At 44.5% G+C, this 24643-nt stretch overlaps 1 protein-coding gene and 1 long non-coding RNA gene across 2 annotated transcripts in view; both read left to right on the forward strand.

Moving 5' to 3' along the window:
• The first annotated feature begins 2250 nt into the window (after positions 1-2250).
• Positions 2251-24643, forward strand: part of OXSR1 (oxidative stress responsive kinase 1) — an 86788-nt gene continuing 64395 nt past the window's right edge. The window contains exons 1-2 of the mRNA XM_019616226.1: positions 2251-2416; positions 20037-20149. Coding sequence (XP_019471771.1) covers positions 2266-2416; positions 20037-20149 — 264 coding nt within the window. The 5' untranslated portion in view covers positions 2251-2265. The remainder of the gene's footprint in view (positions 2417-20036; positions 20150-24643) is intronic.
• Positions 13522-17529, forward strand: LOC116216731. Its single transcript, XR_004160048.1, has 2 exons — positions 13522-15997; positions 16401-17529. It is a non-coding gene; the product is annotated as an uncharacterized LOC116216731 (long non-coding RNA).

A 24643-nucleotide genomic window follows, 5' to 3' on the forward strand; every position in this document is an offset into this window, starting at 1 on the left:
CCCCCCCCTTTGTCCTTGTGGTGCTTCTGGAGATCCCTCTTCTGAGGGCTGCCCCTGTGCTGTGTGTGTGTGTGTGGGGCTGTGCCTCCATCCCAGGCTGTGTAGTTGTGTGTGTGTCTGTGTGTGTGTCTGTGTCTGCACACTGCCTCTGTCTCTGTTGGGGGGGTGTGTGGGGATCTGCACGCCTCCAAAAAGAAAAAGCATTGGGTGTGTGGGGCTGCTCCCTCCTTCCACAGAAGTGTGGGGCAGAGGGTGGGGTTCGTTTCTTTAATTGCAGCCAACTCTGCTTCCCTTGTGCCCGGAGGGAGGTGTGCGTGTTTGGTCAACCCCATGCCCTGGTGAGCAGTGGCAGCGTGGGACAGGGGCTGTAGAGCTTCCTACAGAGGCTCCTTTATCTCTCCATCACCTCCCCACAAGGGATGTGGTGGGTGTAAAGGTGTCCACACAACGAGCTCCACAACCAGACTGAAATCTCCCACTCTGGAGCAGCCTCATTCATTTTGGGGGATGGTTCCTCCCTCTGTGGCACTCATAGCTATGTGTTACTTTGGTCTCTTTAGGGGGTGAGGGATTTTTGATCTGTTTAGGGGGATTTTTCTCAGGCCTACCATTGAGCCTTTTATCCTAACGCTTTGCTGCTGTTGTGAATTTTCATTCATTGTCCTCTCAGCTTGAGGCCCCAGCCCTTGCTTTCCATTTAATGATTTTATTTTTTCACTTTCTTCCACTTCAAACTGTATGGTTACCTGAGGCCTCCCTGGTGCTGGACTGGTGTGTTGGCTGTCTCATCCATTTTGTTGGGGTGCATGTTTGAGGGATGCATGGCTTTAGGGTGAATATATGGCACGTGTGAGGTGGTGCTGCAGGTGACTGTAAGGTCAGTGAGTCTCGTGTCACTCTCCTAAGGCAGGAAATAAAGCAGGAGCTGGCAGAACAGGCTCCTATCCAAAGGCTTTTTGGAAGGAGGTTAATTTTTAGTGTGATCTTTGTAGAGTGGTTTTATTTGAAGTTTATAGATGATGTAGCACTGTTGTGCCTAGGTCTTCCATCCATGCTTGACAGGGAGACTTACTTTCTGTTAACAAGGGTGGGAAAGTTTGGGAAAACGCTGTTTTGAGAGATTAAATTCTTGGCATTGTTTAAAAGTAGGAAGGAACTAAAGCTATGAAAGGGGGGGGGGGAAATCCTTCTGGAAATCCCTGTTGCTCTGTGGGATCAGGCTTTGTCCTCTCCCTTCGTGCAGTGAGAACAGCAGCACTTTAGAAAGGAGACAAGCTCCCTATAAAGGAAGGCGTAATCTGGCAGCTCAGCCCCTTAAACCTCCTTTGGAAAATACACCCCGGGGAGGATGATGCTCATCCGCTTGAAGGAGTGAGAGATGAAGGGGGAGAGAGGAGAATGCCCTGTGGGGAAGGGAGTGGGATGGGTGCCTGCAAAGGGTTGCACTGATAGCACAGAGTTGAGGAGTCAGGTTGGAGTGCCCAATGCTGGGAGCAGGAGGACAGTGCCTCTTTGTAGCTATGGGGGCTGTGCATATACTGCTCTTAGGAGAACCTGCTGCTGGAGACTAACATCCTACGGCCTGAGAATATCAGGAGGAGGATGTAGCTGTGTGGTAGCCTTGCCAGTCGCTGACTGAACACGGGGAGGAATTGGGAAGGAAGCATTTCACTTTTGTGTCTTTCCTGCCCTTCTGTGAGCTGAGTTTCTGGATGTTATCTGCTCGTTGAAGGATTGTGTTGGCATTCCAGAGTGGGATGGAGTGTACACTGAAATGTGTATATTGCAAACATATGGTTTCTCTTTTTAACTTTACCATCCCCACCCCCTTACTCACTTCAAACATTGGTGTGTCTGCCAGCAGCCGGGATGGAGATGTGACGCAAGTTTCCTAGCACGTGTGTGATTTGTGGGACAAAATGTCACTGTGTTAACTGAGCTGGACTGCTTTGCTGTCCACTTTGGGTCCCCTGTGGGCCTCTGGGGGAGGGGGTTGAGCTGTCTTTACTTCTGTGGAGCTGTAAAAGTCTTTTAGTAGGGAACAAAGTGAGAACCTGGTATGGAAAGGGGTGAAAAGTGCGATGGTGCTTTGAAAAGACTTAAATTGTTTCTTCATGAAAAATGTTGCTCTTTAAATTTAGAGCCCACCATTCTGTAGGTTACCAGCTCAGCTGTTTTTCTGCCTCAGAAGAAGGGAAATTCATGTGTAGTCTCACTCCTGTGCTGGTTTTGCCTGAAAACAGTAACGTGTGGCTTTCGTTTACCATGCAGGGCTCTGTATTGCTTCAGTGCAGGAATCGAGAGAGCACGTTTTCCAGCAGCAAAAAGAACTTCTGTAAAACTGCCCTCCTGATTCTGGCTAATAAAAAAATAAAAGGATTAGTCAGCAGTGGAGGTGACTCATGCCAATATAAAGGTATGGATTAATGTCTGCATTTATTACACTTGGTTAGTGTTAGTAACTGCTGAGTAGCTTCCCCTAGGCTTAAATAACTTCCATTCCATTGGATGAAGGAACCTTGCTCAGAATCAGAGCCCAGCTTTCCTTTCCAAAAAGGATAAAATGGAGATGAGGGGAGAGAAGACAAATTGCAAAGCATTTCCGTGCAGTGTGCCCACAAAGGAACGATAACGTTTGCAAGAGAATACAGCCTCAAAAGATGCCTGGATTTTTATCTCAGAAAAGCAAACACAGCCTGCTTGGTGGCTGTGAAGGTGGTCTTCCAGATGCCAACTGCATACAAATCACAGCAGCCCTCTGCGTGAAGCCTGAAAAAAATGAGAGCCCCTGCTGCTCAGATACTGCACACACAGGTTCCCTCACATCTCACTATTCCTGTTGGAAAAGCTGGTAGCGGTAATGAAGTTGATTGGAATTGGGTCACTTGCTTTTTGCTACTTTTTGGGGGCTGAGAAGAGCTGTGCTGACTGTGGCCGTTTGATTTAGGAGCATCTCCTTTACCACGAGCAGCCTGTGCCAGAAACAGAAGATAAATGAGCAGTGGGAATTCTCCCTTGCTCTGTTCCTGTGCCCTTTTTCCCCCTGACAGATTCCTTCGCAGCTATGAGGACAGCACAGGCCGGGTGAACAGATGTGGTGGGAGTTTCTTTTCCCCTCAGAAATCAAGCTTAAATTGAAAATTGAAATGGAGATTTACTCAATGATTAGGTTTTTTAATGACTGTGGTTTGTGTAGCTTTAGTGTTGGGTTTTGTCTGTGAGCAGCACGGTGATCTTTTGGAATCTGATGTTTGCATTTCTAGCCAGGATTTCCCCAACTATAAGTGTGAGCAAATGTATGTTTGCTGTATACAGCCTTCTTTTACAGCTGTGTAGAAACTTTTTGAGAACTAAGATTTCTGCTTCCCCAAATTTTATAGGAGTATCTCTGGTCACCCATCTTGTGCCTGCCTGGTTCTCCTATCCTGAATGTTCACAGCTGCTGAAAGAAGAGCTCACCAGGTGTGGCTGATGCCTTGGTGTGGGATGCCCGAAGTGCAAAGGGAGCTGCTTGTCCAGTGATAACTTTGTACCTTTCTATTTAAAGGCAGTGTTGATGTCCATTCATGAGCCCTCCTTACTACTTGCAGCCAGTTTTGCGTGCCCGTTTTACACCCATTCAAGAAAAATCATTACACTCTATAAAATATAACTGCTTGAGAACTAAATGGAGCGTTTAGACCTCAGTCTTCATGCCGTATGTTTTATTTCAGCGTTTCCTCATTGGTTCCCATTCCTCCCTCTGAGCACAACCAGCCAAATTGATTCCTCCAGCATATTTCCAGTATTGAGGCTGCTTGCTTTGTGTGCTCTTCATCAACTTTTTCCACGTCAAGTTGGTCAGAAGGCCTTGTTTGGGCACCGGCATGAATGATACCACAGTTTCTCAGGTATCTTATGGTTGTTCCTGAGTGACTCCACGACCAGGCTGCTCTACATCCACACTGCCTTTCCTTTGGATGCTCAATGTGTCTCTTTTCTTTAAGACTTTTGCCATCACTTCCAGAACAGGACTAAATTGAGTCATTCTCTCGGGAAGAGAAAACAAACGGCGTTTAGTTGTGCGTGTGTCTTTTGTTTGGTGTTTGTGTTGTTTGCTCTCTGGTAGAAAAGGAATAAAATGCACAGGGAAGCAGATTGAGGGCACAAAAGACAAGCACGAGCTGTGGTGAAAGAGGCTGGCTGGGAAGAGCACAGCGTTATTATTGAGGCAGCCAGTCCTGCTGATCTGAGGGGAGGGCAGAGGCAGATCCTGCTGCTTTCAGCTATTCTGAGATGCTAAGAAAAAAAAAAGCATAGAAGGAAGTAGTTCACACTTAACCGTGGCTGCTTTCTCTGTTGCTTCCAGTGCTGCAATAACCCTGGACCAATTAATGCTTAACATTTAGATTTCTTAAAAAAGCCATTAAAATGGCTTCAGTTTAACTCTCATATCTTGGCTAGAGCTGGGAAACTTGCATGTGCTGGGCTCCTGAGCACACCTAAGAGCTGCATATGCTGGCTGACAAATGCTTGCCCTAGAGGCTCATTCCTTCTGCAACTGCTGAAACCTTGGCGAGAATCGACTCTTCCCAAATGTTGGTCTGTTTAAGCTTGGCAGTATCTATTTTATTATTGAGCATTAGCAGCTCTTCCACTGAGATGCAATCTTTAATTAAAAATTGGAGTGATTTAAAGTGATGGGCAGTAATGTTGATTCTTCTTGTTAATTGTGTTAGCAAATTACTAAAAACTGCATTTTGGTCAGATTTCCTTGGAAGATTTCCCTTAAGATGCATGATATCCATTGTAAGTCTCTGTAGTGGTAGTACATTTAGCTGTGGACGTGCTGATGGAGTGCTTATAAACTGGGTGTTGCTAAACTTTCTTAATAGGAAGAGACAGACTTGAGAGCTTTGTGGGTGTAGAAGAATAGCTGTGGAGGACTGGAATTTGGCATTAGAAAATTCTGAAATATCAGGATCTTGGGACTTTCCAGATGAGTTTAGCCTATTTCCATGTGCTTGTTCCCTTTGAAATCAAACAGCTGAAATGCTGAGCCAAAGAACTCGGCTCTCAGAGCTGCAGCAGGTTCCCATGGCTTCATCTAAGGGAGCTGAGCCGTGATGTGTCTCTTTCTGGCAGTCATGCAGTGTGGTCTCGCAGGCAGTAGGGTTGGATCCCTGGCTGATGAGTGTTTCAGGCTTTTTACCAGGATCTCATCTCCCCTGGTACATGAGGCATCTTCAGCATTTTCATCACTGACATGGATGGAGGGATGGAATGTACCCTCAGCAATTCTATGAAGCTGGGAGGAGTGGCTGACACAGTGGAAGGCTGTGCTGCTGTTCAGTGAGACGTGGCCTGGCTGAGAGCTGGGTGGAGAGGAACCCCAGGAGGTTCAACAAGGGTAAGTGTAGAGTCCTACAGCTGGGGAGAAATAAATATATGCATCAGTAACAGGTTGGGGGCTGACCTGCTGAAAGGGGCTCTGTGGAGGAGGTCCTGGGTGTCCTGGTGGACAACAGTTTGGCCGTGAGCCAGCAGTGTGCCCTTGTGGCCATGAAGGCCGATGGGATCCTGGGGTGCATTACAGAGAGTGTGACCAGCAGGTTGAGGGATGTTCTTCCCCTCTGCTCTATTCTGATGAGGCCACATCTGCAGCAGTATGTGCAGTTCTGGGCTCCGCAGGTCAAGACAGACGGAGCTGCTGGAGAGGGTGCAACATAGTGCCACAAAGATGATGAAGGCCTGGGGCATCTCCCTTATGAGGATAGGCTGAGTGAGAGACCTGGGGAAGAAAAAGCTGAGGGGGATCTTATCATTGCTTCTAAGTATCTAAAAGGTGAGATTCAAGAGGATGAGGCCTGGCTCTTCTTGGTGCTGCCCAGTGACAGGACAAGGAGTAGTGGGCACAAACTGGAAGTTCATTCTGAACTCGAGGAAGAAATTCTTTGCTATGGGGATGACAGAGCCCTGAAACAGGCTGTCTGGTGAGATTGTGGTCTCTTTCTCTGGAGCGATTTCAAACCTGCCTGGATGCCTTCCTGTGTGATCTGCTGTAGGGAAGTGCTGTAGCAGGGGCTTGGAGGATTTCCAGAGGTCCAACCTTCCAACCTCTACAACTCTGTGATTCTCTGGGATGCCTCTGATGTTCCAAGTAAAGTGTATGATGATAGAGGGATTGGGTAAGTATACCCAATACTGTAACTGTTGCTAAATTACGTAGTCTGGGTTCATAGTGTAGCTTCAGTGTTTTTCACTTTCCTCTCATGCATAAGTGCAAATGAGGAGACCAACCTCAGCACTGGATCCTGCTAACTGGACAGAAGATCTGTTAGGTTGACTGAGTGCAATGTTTGCCTGCATGTGATTCACTGCACACACATTTTTTGCTTAACACAGTTTGTTTTTCTTGCAAGTAAGAGAAATTCCAGACTGGAAAAAAAATTTGGTTATGTTATTGTCCTCTACCAAACCAGAGTCTCCTTTAATTTGCTTTGCAAGGATTTCCTAAACCAATTCTGCTTACCCAGAAGTCTGCAGGGATGACTGCCTTCAGCAAGGCTTCACAAATCCCATCTGTGAATGAAATGCAGAGTAAATCCAGAGCACTGATTCACTTTTTCACCAGATCATCAAATTAGCTGAAACTTCCCTCCATACATCCATTAAAGTTTTATGCTGCATGCACTGCTTGCTCGTGCAGCAACACACTGAGTATCTTGTAACATGGTCAAATTAAAATGCTTTTTTTTCTGTAATACAGGAAAGCTCTTGTGAATGAGGTTTTAGTCTCTTGCCAAACTTAATTTTCTACCCCATCCATTTTGTCTCAGGAGCTGCTGGGTTGGTTGGATGGGGAGGAGGGAGAAGAGAAGAGGGGAAAAATTATTTCTCTTCTGAAACTGGTTTGTGCTTAACTGATTTTATAGGATTCTCCCAAATGAATATTTCCTTCAGGCAGGAAATGAGCCGATGCAAATTCATGCAGGAGAGAAAAGGTCTGAACAGCTGTAAAAAGAAGTGCAAGTTGAAATACTTCAGTGATCATCTCTTACTGTAGTAAATTCTCTTTGGGTTTTGCTAGAATTTGTACAGCTTTGTAGCCATGAGTGGTGATTTGAGCACAAACTCTCCTCTTTTTACTGCTAGCACCTTGCTATTAATAAAGCTGTGTGGGAGGAGGATGCTATGCTCGTTTCCTTTCCATCCATCCACAGAATAGGGATTAAAACTGGAGTGAAATTCTGACCGTGGGTGCATCACAGTCTTCTGGTGGGAGGTGAGCGAGTGCATGGGGCTGTGCGTGCTCTGCTGGCACATTGGATGGCAGGCTTCTGTCTCAGGTCAAAGTTAAGTGACAAATTTTGCAATTTGCTAGAGGGGAGAGCATTGTCAGCTGGGAAAATGTTGTGAATATGGAATCTATTGAAAGTTTGTGGTCAGGATGTGAGATCGTTGCATCTTTGAGGTAATACAGGATACTTTTTGTATTGAGTTTTTTCGAGTGCTTTATGGAAGCTCCATAGTTATTGCTGGACAGGTTGTGCGCTCATATTTGGTTTGGTCTCAGCTTCTAGCTCAATTTTGGTCTTCTGCAGATCGTAAATCTGTTTTTTTGGGATCTGGGGTTAATTCCAGCTCTCTGAAGATGATGCATTGAAAGTAGTGCAAAGAGTAGTAGAAAATTATAGCATCTGGAAAGTGAGAGATCAAGCTAATGGCTGTGGAATGAGAACACTTGCAGTCTTTTTCTGAAGAAAATGAGCTGGCTGTACTGACAGCTGAGACCTGTTGAGGTAAGCAGGGCAGTTTCATTTCTTCATTTCTGGTGGCCTCCAGCTCCAGGCAGGCAGCACAATTCTGGGTTTTCTCGGTGACTGAAAACTCACAAGTTGAAGATGACGCTTCTTGTCGCAGAGTAAACACCTTTCCTGTGAAATCCCCAGGGATGGATTTCATTATGTCAAATTTCAAAACAAAAATAGAAAGCTCCTGTCATTTATTTTGCTGAGACAGAACTAGAAAGGACTCCCCGGGTCACAGAGTGCAGTTCCCTGCTATTGCAGATGCCAAATCGCATAATCCCTATGGCAAATTAATGAATGCTTGTGTTTGAAATGGTGCATGGGGGAATTATGGGCACACGTTCTATTAAACACTCAAATCTCCGTGTGACCTGTCGGTGCTGTATGAAACAGCTGCTGAATGGATTCCCTACGATAGTGGGAAGGAACAATGTCTGGTCTTTTATAGCAGGCAGCTATAGCTTGGTGTTTTCCCTTTATTTACAGTCAGGCTGTATCAGCAAGGACTCTGCCAGTAAAAGCATGGGAGAGCCACAGCCTGTTGTCTCCAAACCTCAAGTGCCTCAGCTGCAAACATATGATTTGGGATTCCTTGAAATCTCCCAGTGGAAATTTAATCTCTTGGAAACATGCTGTATTTTGTCCTCACCTGTGGGAGCTTTGCCTCCTAGGCTGCTTCTTTAAGAATCTTTCTGCCTCTGACCTTGGGAGTTAATGCAGCAAGGCCCTGAGTTCCATTTCTTTACTAAAGACTATCACAGAGGGTGCCAAGTGCTGTCTTATAAATACCCTGGTATTAGCAGCTAAGAAATACCTTGGTATTGACTTGCAGCAAACTTTACTTCTCTGAAAAAAGCGTCTTGAGCATGAACTGCTTTCCTGTTGAACAAGCCATCGATGGAAATCTCTGTTTGAACAGCTGAGAGGCTGATGGGCTAGCAGCTGGAGCATACCTACTTGTCCAAGTCCTGAGATTCTCATTACTGTTGGATAAATAATGTAATTTCTAACCAGTGGGCTAATCTTGTGTACTGAATGTACTAATAGAAGCAGAGAAGACTTATTAGATCAGATTCCCTGAAAAGAAAGGATAATAGCCTTCAAGAGAGGACATATCAGATACTTAAAAGCTTATTTACCTAAAATAGCCACTCTACTATCAAACATCTGCACCGTATGCACACAGATTGTTCTGTTTAGTGGAATCCTGGCCAAATAAAATATCCTCTGCAGTTGACAATTAGAGTTGAGACAGAGTTCAGAGATAAAGGTTGGGAGGGAAGAAAGGAAAATGCTGGCTTGGCTACTGTACCGCTGCTGTGCTAGGAGCTGTGCTAATACCTGATGACAGCCAGCATGATATTTACATTGCTGCATATACCATAAAGGCAACTGACAGTGATTAAAAGGGAAGGATCAACCTTCTCCACTAATATTGCTGTGTTTGGAAATGAGATGTTTGAGCCTGCTTTCCATCGTGTAGAATTAACACCGCATAGCTGCAGTGCCCTTTAAATTAGCCAGAGTTGTTGGCACAAAATCAAATAAATATAATTTGTTTCAAACTGAAGATCTAATTTAGGCGTGCTAATAGCATCTTAAGTAAATGTGGCAGGTCATGCAGGACTTGTGTAACTAACTGGCCCTGAGAACTCAGTGTGGTTGCTGCCAAAGGGAAGGGGTCCCAGAGGGCAGCTCCCCAAGTTGCCTGGGCTCCTGCTGTTTGCTGGTAGGGTCCCAGCCCTGCAGCCCCTCACTGTTGGGAGTGTTTCTGCCTGTTTCTGGTGATGGACTTAGGATTAAAGCCTACTCACTTAAAGATATGGTGAGGGTGAGTGCTAGTGTGAATGCAGAGTGATTTGGGTGTCGTAGGGGCTGTGGGAGGTCGGGAGTACAGGTAACGCATCAATGAAATCAGATAGCAAGGCAACTCAGGGACAGTTTTATTGGTTACTTTGCTATCCTGGCCATCCTGTACCTCATCCTCCATCCCAGTCCTGGGCTGCATTGCACTGACAGGCCAGCTGTCCTCCCAGACCTGTATACCTTAATCCCAGACCTGTATACCTCAATCCTTAGTTTGGTAAGGATTCCCAACCTGAATGTTAGCCAGAAGTGAGTACACAGACGTTATCCTTTGCTCATGACCTAAGATATCGAAAGACTTTCTAGAGAACCATGCTGTGTGGGGTGGGGTAGAAATTTCCATAAGTCTCCTCTTCCTTTCTGCAGGACCCTTGGCATCCACTTGTGCAGTAACAGCAGCAAACTCTCTCTATGGCTTAGAATTGAGACTCATTTATTTATACTGCGGGGTTCAGTGGGGTCATGTAGCAACCTGTGTCTATTGCCAGCCTGTTACTGATGCTTCTGAATACGATGTCAGACATAATGCAAGGGATTGGATATAGGTTTGTATTCTTCCTTTTGAATTTGAGAACTGAATTAAATTGTTGGATAACGTCTGATGCTGCAGTGCTGGGTGTTCCTGTGTTGATGGACCAGTGGAGGAGAAGCGTGCTTAAACAATGCTGGCAACACAACCTGGTCTTCACTGGTTACTGTTGCCCTCCGTGGGACACAGAGCATTGGTTGTCTTCAGAAAGACATTGTCTTACATGGACAGAAAGCTCTGAACACAGTGCTTGTTTTCCAGTGGTACTGTCAACAGCAAGAGCTCTCGATGTTGAATTGCTCACTGTCAGCAAGTTCACACGCAGTTCAGATATTTTGGTTGTGTTTCTTATAGCTGAACTTTTGAAATCTGCTTCTCATTTTCTGAAGTTCTTTGAACTTGCTGGACTGGCATTGGAGTATCAGTAGTCATCTGGAAGCTGCAGGTACAAACATGAGATGATTTAAGGGAAGATTCTTTTGGAGAACGTCTCGTTGAGTTTTAAAGAGAAATCTCTGTGTGAGTACTGTTTGAAATAAGTGGCCTTGCAACATGCACAGAATTGCAAACTACCTGAGCTCTGGCTAAAATGACCAGAGGTCATTACACAGAGATGTGCCTTAAATGAAAGATGCAATTTAAATGAAACAAACAATTTCTTACAGGTAATAACTGTGTTTGTCCCATTTCTTTTGCCAGTTTTTTTTTCATTAAAATGTCTAGACTGTAATTGTGAGACACGCTGGTGCAAAATAGAATTATTTGTACTTAAGACTTAATTCTGTAGCCAGACACATTGCCTCCCAGTTATCACCTGCTCTCAATTTGTGTTGTCCAGCACACGCCCTGTGCCTTAATGTCTGGGCAGTCACCTTTGACTTGAACCTAGCTAAATATTTGCAGCAGTTGGCTGTGTTTGAAGTGAGACCAGAAGAGGAACAAATGTGCTGCGCTCAGTGATGTGAGTTATGCCATGCTGAAGGAGGGAGCTGTGACTTTTTGACCACGTGGAAATGCAAACTTCTTGAATCACTTTTCATAAGAAGAACTTCTCAACCTCTTTTTAAAGCTTATTCTTGAGAAATATGGAGGGTAGCTGTGCAGGGATGCATGCAGTCAGTGAAGGTTGCTGTTTGTCCTCCCAGTATGCGCATTAACATTGGCATCCTCACAGCTTCAGCAAAATAAAACAAATTAAAAAAAAAACAACAAAAACAACCACCAAACCAGAAACAGACTTATACTTCTTTGTTATAATAGATAATTTATTTCTTCCTTTCAGTGTATTAACTATTTCTTTCCTTCTTTGTTTGGTATCTTTTCTCTTTAGTGTAGGCCAAATACTAGAGTTGAAAAAGGGTGCAGCAACTTAAACCTGGCCTCTTAGTGCTTCCATCAGGATTTTAAATAGGGGATTGCCATTGTGCTGTCCTTCAGCTGATGGAGAGAGAAACGTAAAGCTCTGATTCTGCTCCGTATGGGAAATGTCTTCCACAGCATATCCAGGAGCACGTGGTGGGATGTGATGCAAGTGGGGCTGTGCTGGTGCAGCATGAGGAACTTATTGGGACAGGTGAGTCTGTTCTCCCCAAATACTGATGGGGAGCTCTGCTCATGCCAGAGACTTTGAGCTTTTTTGGGTCATCCTAGCCAGGGTCTGCTGTGCTGCTGCTCTAGATTTCCCATGGGCTTTTTCAGGTAGGCTGGGACAAAATCAGCTCAGTTCTGCCTTCCTAGTGATGTTCATATTTGGGTTTGCTCTGTGCTGTTCTAGAGGCATCTGGGCCACTTCCCTGCTGGTTCAGGACTTTATCTTCACTTCTGGCATTGCTAACTTTGCAGCACTCTTCCTGCAGCGCTGGCTGAGCAGATGACACTTCCCTGTGCAAATGTTCTACTCGACGTGGGTGAGTGCAGCTCATCATCCCCTCTGTGGCAGTGCTAGGATTATGTCTGTGTCCCATTCTGCACTCCGTTTGGTTTTATTAATGCTATTTGTAATTGCCAGTGTGAATTAGATCATCCATTTTCTAGTAGGGTTTTGATGCCTAATGGGGAAGTGCCTTGAAGAATTGTGGCCCCTTTCAAGGATCATTTGTGCAGCATTACTTCTTGTGTTTGTGCCAGGAAGATCTTTGACATCCAGTGGACTCTTGTAAAGTCCTGCTTGGATTAAGGAGTATTCCCACCTCATACCAAGCTGGCTGCAGATTTGGGAGTAGACTTTATTGCCATCATCTTAGAAGAGTGTCATTCCTGGAGAGACAACTCTTCTCTCACCAATAACTTCAAGTAAGGTGGGAAAAAGGCAGAGCTTTGTCTTCACACCAGACGGACCCAAAAATGCATGATCAGTCTGAATTTGCAGTCTGGTGCTTAGTGAGTTCTGTATCTGCCCTGTGTTCTTGAAGGATGCTTAAGAAATCTCATTCTCAGTCTTGCAACTTCTTGTTTTATTGCTGTATTGTCCTTGGAATGAGTAACCACAGAGCACAGCTCCTACAGTGATTTGGCATGAGGCTGTGAAAGAGCTGAAACATCCCAAAATGTGGTGGTTGTTCCTGGGCCTGCACTGACAGATGTGAATCCTCAGTCTTAGTGTTACAAAGCATTAAAACATCCTCAGCTTTGGGCAGCCTACCTGAGCTGGAGTGAGGACCACTGATGCCAGACTTGCAGACTTTTAGTGTGTGTATGCCATTCTGTGGCTGGATGGTCTTGTTGTAGATGTGTAGTCCCATGAAAAGATATGAACTGAAGTAAACTTGTCATTTTCTTATGCCGTTTTTGTAGCTAATTATAAGAAGGCATGAAGTACATTGTTGATTTGCACAGATCCAGTTTTTAATGATTAAGTTTGAAATCCAAGGATTGGCTGATTAGGCTGGTAAGGGTAGAAATCAAGGGGGGGAAAAAATAAAGTCTGTTTGAACAGTGCCACAGGATCTCAGGGAAGGCCAATGTGCGGAACTGTGCTTTGTTATCGTCCCTATGATCTACAGATTTGGGCAGAGGTTGAAGATTTCCTTCAGGATCCTGTTAGAAATAAAACTATGTGAACAGGTTTGCTGTGCTGAGAAACCACTGAGAGGAAAAGGCTCATCCAAGAAGTGGAATCACAGAATGGCCAGGGTTGGAAGGGACTTCAAGGATCATGAATGTCCAACCCCTTCGCCACAGGCAGGGCCACCAACCTCCCCGTTTAATACCAGACCAGGCTGCCCAGGGCCCATCCAACCTGGCCTTGAACACCTCCAGGGATGGGGCATCCACAACCTCTCTGGGCAGCTGTTCCAGCACCTCATCACTCTCTCTGTAAAGAACTTCCCTCTGACATCCAACCTAAATCTTCCATCCCCCAACTTAAAACCGTTTCCCCTTGTCCTGCAGTTATCTACCCGTTCAAAGAGTTGATAATCGCTCATAGGGTACTCAGGAGACTTGATGGTAGGAGAAACATGCTCTGCCCAACCAGGAAGCCAGCTCAGCCTGATGGATAGCACTGTATTTTTAGGCCTGGAGGCGACATGGGTACAGCCACGTGTGCACAGCTTGTGTCGTGCTGCCTGGAGGTTGGCAGCACAGCCACTTAACCAGGGTCCATGTTTCGTTGTTCTAAAAAGCATAAATCCGTGTGTTTTTTTTGTTTTTTTTTTTCAGTATTTCTCATGCAAGCTTCTTTTCCAGAAGTGCTTTTCAGAATATATGTTGCTAGTTGCATTGCTTATGTGCTTTTGCAAATGGGAAGAGGAGCGTAGGCTCATGTTGATCACACTGGAGGCATTCTGGGAACGCCGAGACACAAGGAGTGGTGATTTCCTTGTGATAAGATAGTGTTAAATGCACTGAGTCGAAGCTGTGCAAGAGCACTTCTGGTAAATATATCCTTTGCTCTTTCTTCATAAAAAATAGGTTCCTGGATTCTGATGTGCAGAGCAGGAAAGCTATCAGCAGGAGCAATTTGTGGCAATTCCATAACGGTGGTCTTGAGCCCTGGTCTGGAGTAGGAAGGAAGTAGTAGGTAAAGTTTGTGCTGTCATCTGGTCTGGAAGTGCTGTGCTTAACAAAGCAGATGTAAGAAAGAGGGTGAATATGGAGTTGTCCTCTCTATGTATAGTTTCCAACTTTGTTCCAGTTTCCTGTCCTGGAGCCTGCAATGGAGCTGCTGTGCTTGATAATGGCTAGTGGGCTTTTGGTGATGTACTTTGTGGAGAAACTTAACTTGTTTTACCTGAAACTGGATACCTTGGAGCCTAAAAGCTGTTGGTGCAGAGCTCTCTTGTAGCAAAGAGTTCTGGTGCATTGCTCGTGAGAGGAAAACCTGGAGGCACAATTATAACAGTGCCTGTGTCACGAGCAGCTTTCTGGCACTGCGCTCCAGCTGGCGGAGGATGGATTCCAGCTCTTGCTTAAAAATAGAGAGCTTGTATGCATGCCAGGGAATGGCAAAAGGGGAGGGCAGGGTTATGCAGAGGTGTTCAGCTGAGCCTGATTTCATACAGAAGGAGGCTTGGGAACAAGACGTGTGGGTAGAATGGGAGAGGCTTAAAAGAGAAGATAAGGAGTAATATTATTGGCTTCTGCTACCTGGTGGGAAGGTGTAAAGGAGATAACTCTTGAGGTGCCCAGTGAATGTACAAGATGCAAGTTGCAAAGCTGGAAAGTCTGATAAAGTAGAAGGACAAAAAGCTTTGGTGTGGGTGGTCAGAGATGGAAACAGCCAAAGGGACTGTGTAGTACCTGTTGTTGGAGATGTTCTGAACCAGGCTGAATTTGCTGCTGAGGAACCTGGTCTAACTTGAAGTTCAGCTCTGTTTCCAGCAGAGCAGTAAACTGGAGACCTCCAGGAGCTGCTTGCCTGGAGAGAGAAATGGTGGATTCCCCATCCCAGGAGACAAGGTCAGGCTGAAAGGGGCTCTGAGCAACTTGTTCTAGTTGTAGAGGTCCCTATTTTTTGTGGGGAAGTTGAACTAGATGACCTTTAAAGATCCCTTCCAAATCAAACGATTCAATGATCCCTTCCCACAGCTTTCCAGTAGTTGAGTACTGTTTGTGGGTTGAAGTGTTGGAGGCTGACTGGAGATGAGAAAAGGGAATTTTGTGGTGATAAAACTATCATTCACGTGACCCTGGAAGAATGTTTCTTCTATGGGAAGGGATTGATACCACATTAAGATTGAATATTGATGCTCCAAGGAAGATATCTCCTGCTGGTTGAGGCAGCTGTGTAAGCAGCTGAGTTTACCTTAAAGGGAAATTTTCCCATCTCCTAGAGTGTGGCATACAGTCTGTAATAGTGGGATGGATTGGACAGTGCTGTTAGAGAGTTCTCTGTGTGGCTAATTTAAAGCCCAATTGCACATGGTGGGGGAATACTGCTCAACAGCCAGGATTCGATATTTGTCTTGTGATCATTTGGCATCAGTGTTCCCATTGCTTAAGCTGATGTCTTTGCCAAAAGGATCTCTGGCTTCAATTTCACTCCTCTGGGAGGAAGCATCAGTGCAATTCATACCAGTCTTCCTGGAAGGGCTGCAATGTCCTTATGAGGCTGCAAAGATGACATTTTCTTTTTAGTTCAGTTACCTTTGGAAGCAAAGCACATGCATACAGCTGTGTGCAAGTCAATCTTGTTTCTCCTTTTCAAAACAGCCTTGAAATCATTGGTTTCCATCAACTTTGACAGAGATGTCTAAGGTGTGAGTTACTATGTATATTTAAAAAACCAAACAAATGAAAAAGCTTCATATAAGTTCAATGACAGCAAGTGACTGCAGAAGAAATAACGTGCAGCTTGCCTTAGAAGGTGGAGGTGGGTTTGCGTGGTCCCATGGAAATTGGGGTGGGAGCTCTGGGTGCTGAAGGGATCATCTGGGGAACGTTGATCCAAAGGAGAGACCCGCGGAGATCAGCATCAGTGATGGAGTGCCTGGGGAGGTTTGGGTTCTTCTTAACTGTTTCAGAAATTGGATTTAGTTCAGAAAAAACCACCTAGTATTAGAAACATGAAAGAAGCAAGGGTTTAAAAGGGTCTGTCTTTTTCTTTAAGCAGTGTTTCCTAAAGCAGGTTATGACCCTCTTATAGAAGAATTTGGCAACTGTTATCTGAAGGGCTGGAACTGTAGCTGAGATCCTACAGAGGTGAAAGCGGGGGGCTATTAAACAGGCCCTAATAGCCACTCAGGGTCTCATTCCTTTCTCTCCTTTTTCTGCAGCTGTCACCAGAATGAACTCCTGCTTTTCAGGAACAGAGCAGCAAGCATTTGGCCGTGCCCAGTTTTCATTGTTTCTCTAAGCCGTCACGCTGGAAGAGATTAACTAGGAAGTGAATTTTCTCCGAAAGCCCATCTTGGGGGTGGTGAAGGGAAGAGCCTTGGCACTGACCTTGGTCAGAGTGCCTTGGGGAAGGCAGCGTGACCTGAGCATGGAAACATTAACCTGGGGCCGAGCAGTTGGTTCTGATGGCAGCTGGGAGAGTTGCTTTGTCAGAGCTGAGCCACCCCAGTGCACGCTGCCCTTGTGCTGTGTGTCATCCAGGTTCATTTTTAGCAGCAGGGAGGATTGCTTCTCCCATTTTTTCCTGCTGTATTTGTCACCTGCTCCTAAACTTTCAAAAACTTCCTTGCCAATCATTTTTTCTGTTGGCATCCTTCTCTGCACCTATGCTTGTTTTCACTAATGTGTTTGGCATCCTTCTGCAGCTTCTCTCCTTTCTTTTTCTTTCCACTCTGGAACTCAATAAGCAAATTGTGTGGCTCAAGTCATTAAGTAGCTGTGTTGCTATGTTTTCTGTGCTCTTCAGAGAAGCATGGAAACCTGTCTTTGTTCAGTCCCAGGAGCACGACACGCCGCTGCAGCTACCAAAGAACAGCTTGCTTGTGGCACATCGAGCTGCAGCTTGGTTTAATCCTTGCTTGATACGCTTTTGAGATTTTATTGTTTCTCTATAATTAAGTGCTACAGTAGAGCTGAAAGAAATGATGAATTAGCAGGAGAGGGGGGTGCAGGGAGAGCAGGTGGTGATCGAACCAAGAGAAGCGGGAGCAGCAGGGAATTGATGGGGAGGAGCCTTGGGTTGAGAAGCTTCCCTGCCATGTGCCCAGAAGGATTTAGTTTTGGATTTCATTACTGTTCAAATAACGTCCATAGGAGACTGAAGCCTCAGAGGCTGGGTATTGTCCAAGCACTCAGTGAGAAGCAGTGTTTGCCCTGAAGTTCTAGCAGGCCTGGATGAGAGAGTAGGACAGAGCTGTAGTGTGGTCCTGTTTCTAATTATTCTGCATCCATTGTTTCCATTTTCATTGTGTAGTAACATCTTTAAAAATAAATGAGAACACAAAACCACTCTTTGTGTAGTCATTTCTATGAAGCCCAAGACTTGAAGACTCCTCTCATGAAAGATTTCATCTGTAGCAGTGATTGGATCTCCTGTAGTGGTGTCATGCATGGATTGTAAGTAGCATCCCTGCTGGACAGGCTGATACCAGCAGGATTTGAGCAGCACAGAAATGCTGGTGTGCCACATTGCACAGTACTGCAGCCAGAAGAGCTTCAAGTCAGACACTGCTGTGTTGGTGATGACTGGGTAGCTCTAGGACCAAGTCTGTAGTGCAAATCTGACTGAAGGGTGAGAAGGTTTGTATTACAGGACAGTCTTCTGAGGTGCATTACTGGGATGTAATCATACAGCATCCAGCTTGACTTCATCTCCAGTTTATGATGCACTGAGGCATCCAAAGGAAGAAATCATAATATGCTTTGAATGTGTCAGCAACAGCAATTCTGGGATCTGACTCTTAAGGAATAACAGTCACAAAGGTTTACTTCTTTTGTTCTGACTTCCAAAGGTCTGTTGCTGCAGGGAGACTTGCAGTATGATGAAATGCAAGCATAACTCCCTTCTCCTGCCTTTTGTCACCACTTCTTCATGCTCTGCTGTGTATATCCTGAGTCACTTTGTGTTTTCACTTCTTTCTCCCTCAAAGCAGAAGCAGAAATCTTACAGGAGCAGATTAGGGATGGAGAGGGGTAGGTCCGTGCCACCAAGGGCTCTCAGTGAGTGGCGATGAGCCCTCTGTGTGCTGCCTGCCAGGCAGAGTTTGCTTTGGCACGGTTGCTGCATATTTGATGTTGTATATATTGCAGCCATGCTGCTGGCAGTCTAGCCAACTCCAAGTCAAAAACTCCTCCTGGATTTTCAGCCTTCCGTCATCTCCATTCTTTGCTCAGAAGTCCTCATGTTTGCTCAAGCTCATTTTCAAAGTTCCTGGTTCTAGGGGTTCTTGCCCCTGTTGTGCTTTTCTCTCCCTTGAGCATCTCTGGTACTTTGTTTTGCACTCTGCTAGGAATAGTCCCTGAAAATGAAAATAGTTGTGAGTAACAAATAGCCTTGAACTTCTTTAAACCCCATTTGGTTCATGAAACAGTACAGCTTGAGCACCCTTGCCATTTTGTGTTCTTCATGCTGCTGCTTTCTGCCTTTAGAATGGGAGCTCTCAGTGCAGCCAATCAATTGACAAGCTGGAGCTGTTGCCCAGAATCTGCTTGCAACAACATGAAGTGAAACTCTTGTGAGAGGGTGCTGGTTGAAGATTAGAAGATCAAGTTCAGAACTTTGTCACTTATCCCAGTGTGCGACTTTGGATGGAGCAGGTTTTCTTTTAGGACCAGGTTTCAAGTTCTTTCTCCAACATGGCACTTAATGTTTGAGTGTGACTGGGAGTTGATGTCTTGCTGTGAGATGGTTGCTGTGGAGAGCTTCAGTAGCCTTTGCATGGAGGCTGCCAGCTTTTGCCCCTGGTTTATCTGAATGTCTTGGAAAGATTGTTTGCAGAAATGTTGTGGTTGATCTGTATGGAAGAATCTTGAGGTAGGTTGTATAGTATTAAAATGGGAGAACCTTCTAAAACAAGTGTTTTATGCCACAATGCAGAATGGATATCTTTTTCAATACTGATCTCATAGAATATTGGCAATGGGAAATTCCTGAGCTTTCTCACTTATCCTACTGCTTTTCTTACTCTGGAATTGATTCCTTTCCAGTGAAGTGTGCAAATGTGATGAATGAAGATCAGGGTAGAAAGCAAAGCAACGAGGTGTCTCCTATTGCTAAGATGCAAATATTGCAGCTCTTTCTGGGGGCTGACAAATAAAGGTCTATAATCATTTTGGTGATTTAAATCTCACTGTTGCACAGTCCTTTTGATAACAAAGGATATGATAGTACTGAGCAATTTAAATCCAAAACTTTTGTGCCTGCTTTTACTACTTTGAACAGCTTCAAACGACAGTGTTTTCTCCCTGTTTGAATTTAAATGTTCTTTGGTTGAGGTTTTCAACCCAAATACCAAAGTATTGTGCCACCAGCTGAAAAACTGAACAGGCTTGGATGAAGCCTGCCTCGTGCTGTTGCATAAGACAAGAGGGAAGCTCTAAAGGGAATTAGTACATAAAACTATTTGAGAAATGTCATTAGTGCTGGTAGCAAAGAGTATGGCTTGTTTCAGCACTCTGGGTGAACACGCCAGGTTAAAAGCATGACATTAGTGGCTTTTCTTTTAAAAGGACCAGCCCTCTGTTACAAGTAAACCGGAGGATGTTTTTTCCTGCGTAGCTGTAATGATTCCTCATGGAGACTCCCTTGTTTGTGCAGGGTTGGCCCAGCTCTTTCATGCTGCAGCTGAGCTGTTGAGTTGTCCAAGGGGTCAGTGCCTATGGGTGGGCTTCCCTGGGTTGTCACCTGGCTCTGCTGCGTCTAGTAACGGGCGCTTGTCCCTCTGTTGTCTGACCTCCCTTCCTTCCTGCAGGAGTCCTGTAGGATGATGTTAACCATCTCTTTCTCCCACCCACAGGGAGCGGAGCGACAGCTGTGGTGCAGGCAGCCTTCTGTGTTCCAAAGAAGGAGAAGGTGGCAATTAAACGGATCAATCTTGAGAAGTGTCAGACGAGCATGGATGAACTCCTGGTATGCAACCAAAACGGTCTGGCGAATTGTATTTCAGCTAACATCATCTGTTTGCTTACTGAGTGCCTTTAAAGGACCTTTCTTGAGGTGGTGTGAGAGGACCTGACTGATTTAGCTGGAGGCAGACCAATCCCTGGTTGTGGAGCACATAAGAAAATGTTAAAAAGATCAATTGTTGGAGAACTTCAGGCTGTTGTTTAGAGCTAAGCATTCTGTGTAATCCCTTTGTTTTGAATGGGGTAAATGTACAAGTGTAAAGTCCAACTGCTTGTACAAGAGCTCTGCAATGAAAGCTAAGGCTTCTGGGAACCTTACAATTTAGGGGGGGTTTTGCCTTCTTTACCTGTCCTGCAGTTCTTTACATTCTCTCCTTCACCTGTAAAGAGAGAAACTGAATAAGGTTCTAAACTGTTCCTAATCTGTTGGTAGTGTTGATATTGTTTGAGGGGATCACTGATGTATTACAGACTGCTGTATGGAAATGCTCTCTGATTCTCAGTTCAGGACAGGAGATAGAGTCCTCTGGATCTGTACCTCTGTACTTTTCTTCTGATGTGTGCCTCCGAAGGTTTTCTCAATGGAAAACAACTTCAGGCACGTAGCCATGGTAACTAAAATTTGCTTTCTGTTGTCAGGCTTGTATGTTGATGGGATTTTCCTGCTACACTGTGTGTGAGAGCTGGTGTTTCTAGTGCAGCACAGTTCATCTCACATGTAGAAAGTCTCTGGTTTTAAGCCAGACAGGGAGAGGCATTCCTATGAACATGGTGTCAGCATTGAAGCTGTGAAAGTTCTCTTGGATGAAGCTTTCCATAGTAAATAATGATCAGCAGGATCTGAGGACAGGCAGGGAGAAGATCTTATATCACCTTTCCTTTTAAAGCAACTCTCCTGGAATTTCTTAATCCTTCCTGTATTTTCATTTGCATCCTGACAGCTTCTGTGGTGTTAACCCAGATGCTGATTTTGGGGATCAGAGGGAAAGCAGAACAGAGACAGAATGCAGGCTAGTTCTACACGTGTATAATTCTCAGCAAGTCATATGAACTACAGTTCCAGTTTCCATACAGTGACTAATGCTGTTTTTATCACCATAGGTATCTACAAATATGCTCTTGTAAAGAGGAAAGGCTCCATTCAAGCTGTCATGTTTTAATGTGCCTGTGAAGGACTGTGTGTAGGACTCTCTCTTAAGATGACCTGCATTCGAGCTCTGTTACAGCTCTTGCTAGCATAGGGGTTGCAGATTGCTTCCCTTTTCACAGGCAGTTTTTCTGTCTTGAGTACTGTCCCTTGGTACTCTTTCCAAGTCTTTTATGTGGCTTATCCCTGCTTCTGTGCCTCAGTATTATGCCAAACAGAATTGTCACAATCTACTAATTGAGATTGTTAGTGTTTGAGTAATTGCCAGTTCCAGCTAAAAGGGTTAGGTTCAGAAAGATACGCTGCAGAGACTTGGCATGTAATTTTAGATAAGTATGTCTAATTGCATATTTTAAATCTCTCGTTGACCTGTTGCTCACAATGACTTGACTTGTTATGGTAGCACTGCAATGAAAGGCTCTTGTCAGGTCTCAGTTTCCAATTTTGTTACCAAATAGAGTGTGGGTCCTTCTGCAGGCTTTTTTATAGGTCTGTTTTGAAGGCAGACATTTACATCTCAACACTGCGTTTGTTAATGCCTGGGATGAAGGCAGGTCTTTCTATACCTGCTGTCAGACTCTTCATGACTTGCCTAGTAGCTTTTTGTAGTCAGCACTTGTGTTATGTGGCTCCAACAGACAAACTTGGGCAGGGCCTGTAAAAACTTCTTTAATAGAGAGATGTGCAAAAGTGAGGAGAACCTGATGGTAAATAGTCCTCCAACCAAAACCAGTTAATCTGTCCTCAGATGTAACATTTCTTTGGTGTGCTTCAGATGACTTTATTCTAACAGCATCATACAGCTCCTTCAGAAGGTCAGGTCCTCCTTTTTCACTCTGATACAGTAGTTTGACTGGTTCTCTTTTTCTGCATACCTCAGAAGACAAATTCTTAATCTGATCTTTGAAATAAGCCTCTCTGCCATGTCTTCAGTTGTGTTGCCAGAGATTGTAGCCCTCCTAGAAACCTGATTTGAGAAACACAAGTAAGTGATTAGTGCCTGATGCTTCAGAGGAGAATGCAGTATTCGAACTCTGGACAATTTTGGGATAATCTCTTGCTAAATAAGTTCTTGTTCGGACGTGTAACAGTTGAGCTCTTATTTATCCAGATTTAAATTGATCTCTTAATTATTTCTGAAAATGTATCAAAAATGCAACTATGGTGACTTGAGATAGTGGGAGGAGGAAGATGTTTTTTGAGCTGCTGTAGCTTTTTGGGGCAGGGGTCACCAAGGTAGGTGTGTTTTATGGGAAAGAGTCTTTTCCCTGGATTTGTTTTGAATTTCAGCTTATTGAATGCTGTTTCTCAATGAAAGAGTCAAAAAGATTGAAGCTCCTGATCTCCCTGCTCTTCCACATTTGCCTCTTCTGCAGAGTAAATATGTTCAAGGATTTCAGTCTTGCAGTCTTCCTTTGTGCCAGTTTCCTAGATTTGTTTAATTACCTTTTTCTGAGCAACCACTTGCTATTGCAGGATTATTTTTTTCTCCAAAGCCCATAAATGCAAGCCCTTGTGGAGTACAGTTCTAAGAAGCGAGTGCAAAGAGAAATATGGTGAGTCCATACTAATGCTATGCTCCCTCCTTGCTTTCTCTTCTCCCCTAATGCTGTTAAAAGCACGAAGTTGGGCTTTTATTAGATCCATTATCTTTCTATTGCACTGAGGGTATCCAGGCACAATAGTCAGCTTATGGAAAACTTTGTTCTGTCCCTCAGGCAGTAAATCAATGCTCTCATGTTACAGCAGTGCCCAGCCATCAGAAAGGGGAAAATCTAACTTAAAATACGTTTCTTTTTTTTTTCCTTCTAATTCTCCAGTGCTTCAGACGTGTCTGGAGACAAGAAAATATAGGAGCACCTCCTAACTTGTGGAGATGCCTTGCCTAGAGTGATTAAGCTGGTCTAATAGTAGGGCTTGACTCATTAAAGGTATTGATTTTGATCCTGATATCTCCACATCCACTCAAGCTGTGTGGGTGGTCAGGGGTAAGCTGCGTGCTTTGCAAACTCTGCACAACATTCTAGGTTACTGCAGTGGATTGGTTTCCTTCTGCTGCAGTGTATGGGAAGGTGCAATTTTAGGAAGGAGCAATTTTTGTTGCACTGAGCAAACCAAGTTGAGACCATTGAGGTCTTCAGATGGAGTGATAATTACTGTAAAGAGCACAGACTGAGAGGCATAATGCTATTTAGAGATGTGGTTCTCTCTAGCCCAGCTACCAAATCAGGTAATAATAGTCAGGAATTGATTTTAATACTTGATTTCTTTTTTTTTTTCTTTCCTCCTGTGCATTAAATGTTGACAGATCTTTCCTAAAAGGCCTATGAAGTTCATCTGGAAGGAAAGTACAGTATAGCTTATTATGATTGCTGCTCACCAGTGTAACTGGAAGCAGTGTGTACTTGTCAATATGTGATCATCAGACTACTATTGGTCTTTGGGGCTTCTCTAGTTGTTATTTCAGTTCCACTTCTTACTTGTCTTGCAGCCCACAGTAGATAAATGCACGTGAAGTGCCGCTTAAGTTTGTTGAAAACAGCCAACTCGTGTTGTATTTCACAGCTGAATGTTGTTTCCTGCTGTGTTGCTCTTCCCTCTACTTTCTTATATGGAATGTAGGTACTGCAGTTGCTTGTCCTTGAAGTGCAGTGCCATAACAGCTGCCTCAAAATAACTGTGCCTCGAGCTTTGTTCTTATACAGATGTCTTCTTGTAAAGAGTTACTGATCTTAAAGGCCTTAGATTTCTTCTCTGTCCATCAGGCTCAGCTTTGTTTTCATACAATTAAAATAGAGTTAGCTTTCTTTCATCCACATGAATTTTTCCTTGCTTTTGGTGAAGCAGATGGTAGGATTTCTCTCTGTTTAGCAGTTGGTGGGAGTGTTGAGTAGCTATGGGGTATATCACAAAATGACAGAATTGTAGGGATTGGAAGGGACGTTAAGAGAGAGAGTCCAACCCTCCTGCTAAAGCAGATACCCTATAATAGGTTGTATAGGAAGATGTTCGGATGGATCTTGAATATCACCATAGAAGGAATCTCTACAACCTTTCTGGGCAACTTGTTTCAGTGCTCCATCACCATTATTGTAAAGAAATTCCGCATGTTAGTTTGGAACTTCCTATGTTCAAGTTTTAGGCCATTACTCCTTGTCTTATTGCTACGTGCCTCATCTCTTTGCCTCCCACCTCCCTTTAGATATTTATAAACATTTATCAGATCCTCCCCATCTCCCCAGTCTTTTCCCCAGGCTGAACAGACCCAGGCTACTCAGCCTTTCCTCATATGGGAGATGCTGCAGGCCCTTAATCATCTTTGTGGCCCTCCACTGAACTCCTTCCTTTTTT

This window comes from Meleagris gallopavo, chromosome 6 (genome assembly GCF_000146605.3).
Source record: "Meleagris gallopavo isolate NT-WF06-2002-E0010 breed Aviagen turkey brand Nicholas breeding stock chromosome 6, Turkey_5.1, whole genome shotgun sequence".
Taxonomy (NCBI): domain Eukaryota; kingdom Metazoa; phylum Chordata; class Aves; order Galliformes; family Phasianidae; genus Meleagris; species Meleagris gallopavo.